The following is a 3,184-nucleotide window of genomic DNA, read 5'->3' as shown; positions in this document are numbered from 1 at the left end:
ATTAAACAGCTTGAAAGATCAAAGACCATTTTTAATATAACTCCGACTGGATTCGTCTGAAAGAAGAAAGTCATATACACCTAGGATGACTTGAGGGTGAGTAATTTGTGGGCTAATTTTCATTTTTGGGTGAACTAACCCTTTAAATGCCAAAAATGTTACAAACCTTTCACTGATATGCATAGTGAAAAATGACCATGATATCTAATACTTCAGATCATATGGCTTCCTTAGCATTAGCTGTTTTGCTCATCAAACACAGGGATGTTAGCTGCTCAATAAGACCAAGGTTGATGGTGGTCTTACCCTAAAGTCATTGAAACCCTGCACTTTAAATCTATGTAATGGCTTCTGAACTTGTAGTCAATGAGTGCAGGCCAGGCGTCTGCCGTATGTTATGTAATTCACCGAACTGGGTCATCTTGCTTTCCCGCGCTTTCCGCTCCAGAACACTAAACCGGCTTTTGGCGCAAACTCTCATACCTGACATGCTTCGCTTAACTACACTGATCACTTGGCATGTAGTGCTCTCGCCTGACAGTGAACCTATCTGTGCATATTAAGTCAAAGTTTGAGCCTTTGGGTGTCAGTGGTGTTATAATTATATTAACAGCGTGAAAGATGCATGCTGCTGCGTTCTGATGAGTCTGTCCGTGTCTCCAGACAAGGACAGACTTGCAGAGCAGAGTGTCAGGTTCGTGATAGATTCACAATAAAATCATATTAAAGAAATAAGGGTCACACTTTATTTTAAGGTCCAATTCTCGCTATTAACAAACCGCTAACTATGACTTTTGCCTTAATAAACTACTAATTTGCTTCTTATTAATAGTTAGTAAGGTAGTTGCTAAGTTTAGGTATTGGGTAGGATTAGGAATGCAGAATAATGTCATGCAGAATATGTGCTTTATAAGTACTAATGAACAGCCAATATGTTATTAATACAGTGGCATGCAAAAGTTTGGGAACCCCTTGCAGAATCTGTGAAAATGTGAATAATTTTAACAAAATAAGAGGGATCATACAAAATACATGTTATTTTTTTATTTAGTACTCTCCTGAGTAGGGCTGTACAATATATCAAAACAAGTATCTTCTGTTGCTTCCGAAGGGCAGTACTAAATGGAAAAAAAAATATATATATATATATATATTTTAACAAAATAAGAAAAATTTGGACATCTTCATCCTGTTCAAAAGTTTTCTTAATGAAAAGGCTCTTAATGCATCGTGTTTCCTTCTGGAGCATCAGTGAATGTTTGAACCTTTTTTAATAGCTGTGTTTGAGTTGTGTTATTCAGTTTTTGTTATGAGGTTTTGTTTTATTCATTCTTTTATTGTTTGTTTTAGTTTTGTTTTACTGGTTCATCTCAAACTACTGTTATTCCTCAGGGTATATTTAGCATTTTAACATTTACCTACATGTCTCATTTCTTCTCTCTTGCTTTCTGGTTATGTGATGAGATGTGACGTACACTTCCTCGCCCTGCCCTGCTTTCCTCCAAACCACTGTCCTCGCCTCACACTCCATTCTCAGCATGCACTCTTAAAATCCGCTCGTCTGAAGCTATGTTTTGACTGGGAGGAGAATAGTGTGCTTCCATGGCAATTTTTAATCAGCTCCTCTGCCCTGCCAAGCTGACTAAAGCAGATGGAATTCATTACAGTATGGCAAATCTGCTCAATTTACTCTACATACTGCTGCAGCTTGAGTCACCAGCCTGAAAATTCCCTCTCTCTCTCACTCCGATGACTATACTGGCTTGACTATGTAAAACCTAAAAACTCTTGGTTTCTCAAGTCCATATGGAAATAAATAAGTTGACAGACAAAGCTACCCTCTGTTTAACTTCAGACAAGATTGATTACAGCAATTTTCTAAATGAGCCAATAAAAATAAAGCTGAAAAACCCCCAAATTGTCTGAACTCTCAGAGCAGACCTAATTCAGACTTAATTCAGTTCATCAACAGTTGTTGATACATTGATCTAAAGCCACATCACCAAACCATTGTTTTTTTTTTCTTTCCATTGCTCTCTTTCAACATGCAGTAGGAGTTTCTTGTACAATTTTGCAATACTAGCAGCAGCAAGACATGAATCACTTCAAGGGCAACTCTGTTTGGTTTTGTTTATATTAATATTTTAAGACTTGTAATTGAGATCAGGATTAAAAATTGGGTTGATGTGGACAGACTGAGATCATACCGTACCTCAACCATAAACTCATTTATGGCTGCTGGGCTGACTCTTATGTAATATAATTATTCTAACATGCTGCTGTGTACTGTATTGCCTCAATAGAGCAATGGAGAAACTGAGAACGGGACTTGTGGGTTAAGAGCAGCTTCTCAAGTCATCACACTGTCTACTGAGGCTTAAGACATCACTGTGTGTTAGTAAAGAACATAGAGAAACTTCAGATTAAGCCTTATGTAAGAGTGTGCCTTTTGTGTAGCCTGGAGTATGTTTGTGTGTCTGAGAAATTAGTTTGAGATTATGCATTAAATAACATTTATTAGTTAATTGGGTTATGTATGGTACAAGATGTTTTATGTTGTTTGATTGAAGGATTAAGTCTTAATGCTGGTCTACGAGCAGTATGAATCAATATGTCAGAATCTAAACAGTATATTGTGTAAAACAAACAGTATGCAGTCATGTATTTTTTATGGGCTGTTTTACAGTATACAACACTTGGTTAAAAAGGTTGAGTTATAGTTACCTGGAACACATACATACATACATATATATATATATATATATATATATATATAGTTGATATTATCGTTATTAATAATGCTAACATAACTCATCAGTGGTGGAAAAAAAATATGATTGTTTAACAATCTGTTGCACTCACTGAGAACCTAATTGACCCTAACTGACCCATTGTGTGACTCTACAGAAGCAGCGCTGCATAGTCTATTGAGAGCACTCACTAGTGAGACATACGATGACCCCACACAGCATCTGGAGAGAGAGCAAGCCCTTGCCAAACAGTTCGCTGAGATCCTGCACTTCACACTGCGCTTTGATGAGCTCAAGGTGAGGACCATATACCTCAATAAAAATTCCCTTGTTACGTGATGGTAATGTTTTTTTGTTATCATTATTTATTTTTTGGTTGCAGTCTTTGCATAAATGAAAGACCATTATACATGATACAGGTTTATCCTGTTCAT

At 36.7% G+C, this 3,184-nt stretch overlaps 1 protein-coding gene across 1 annotated transcript in view; it reads left to right on the top strand.

Moving 5' to 3' along the window:
* The window catches only part of LOC107748306 (protein FAM49B), a 63,106-nt gene that overhangs the window by 52,385 nt on the left and 7,537 nt on the right, over positions 1-3,184 (top strand). The window contains exon 6 of the mRNA XM_016563052.1: positions 2,908-3,047. Coding sequence (XP_016418538.1) covers positions 2,908-3,047 — 140 coding nt within the window. The remainder of the gene's footprint in view (positions 1-2,907; positions 3,048-3,184) is intronic.

This window comes from Sinocyclocheilus rhinocerous, unplaced genomic scaffold (assembly GCF_001515625.1).
Source record: "Sinocyclocheilus rhinocerous isolate Xijiao unplaced genomic scaffold, SAMN03320098_v1.1 scaffold1762, whole genome shotgun sequence".
Classification (NCBI taxonomy): Eukaryota; Metazoa; Chordata; class Actinopteri; order Cypriniformes; family Cyprinidae; genus Sinocyclocheilus; species Sinocyclocheilus rhinocerous.
The sequence above is the reverse complement of the archived record's forward strand: the minus strand, read 5'-3'. Positions and strand labels throughout refer to the sequence as shown.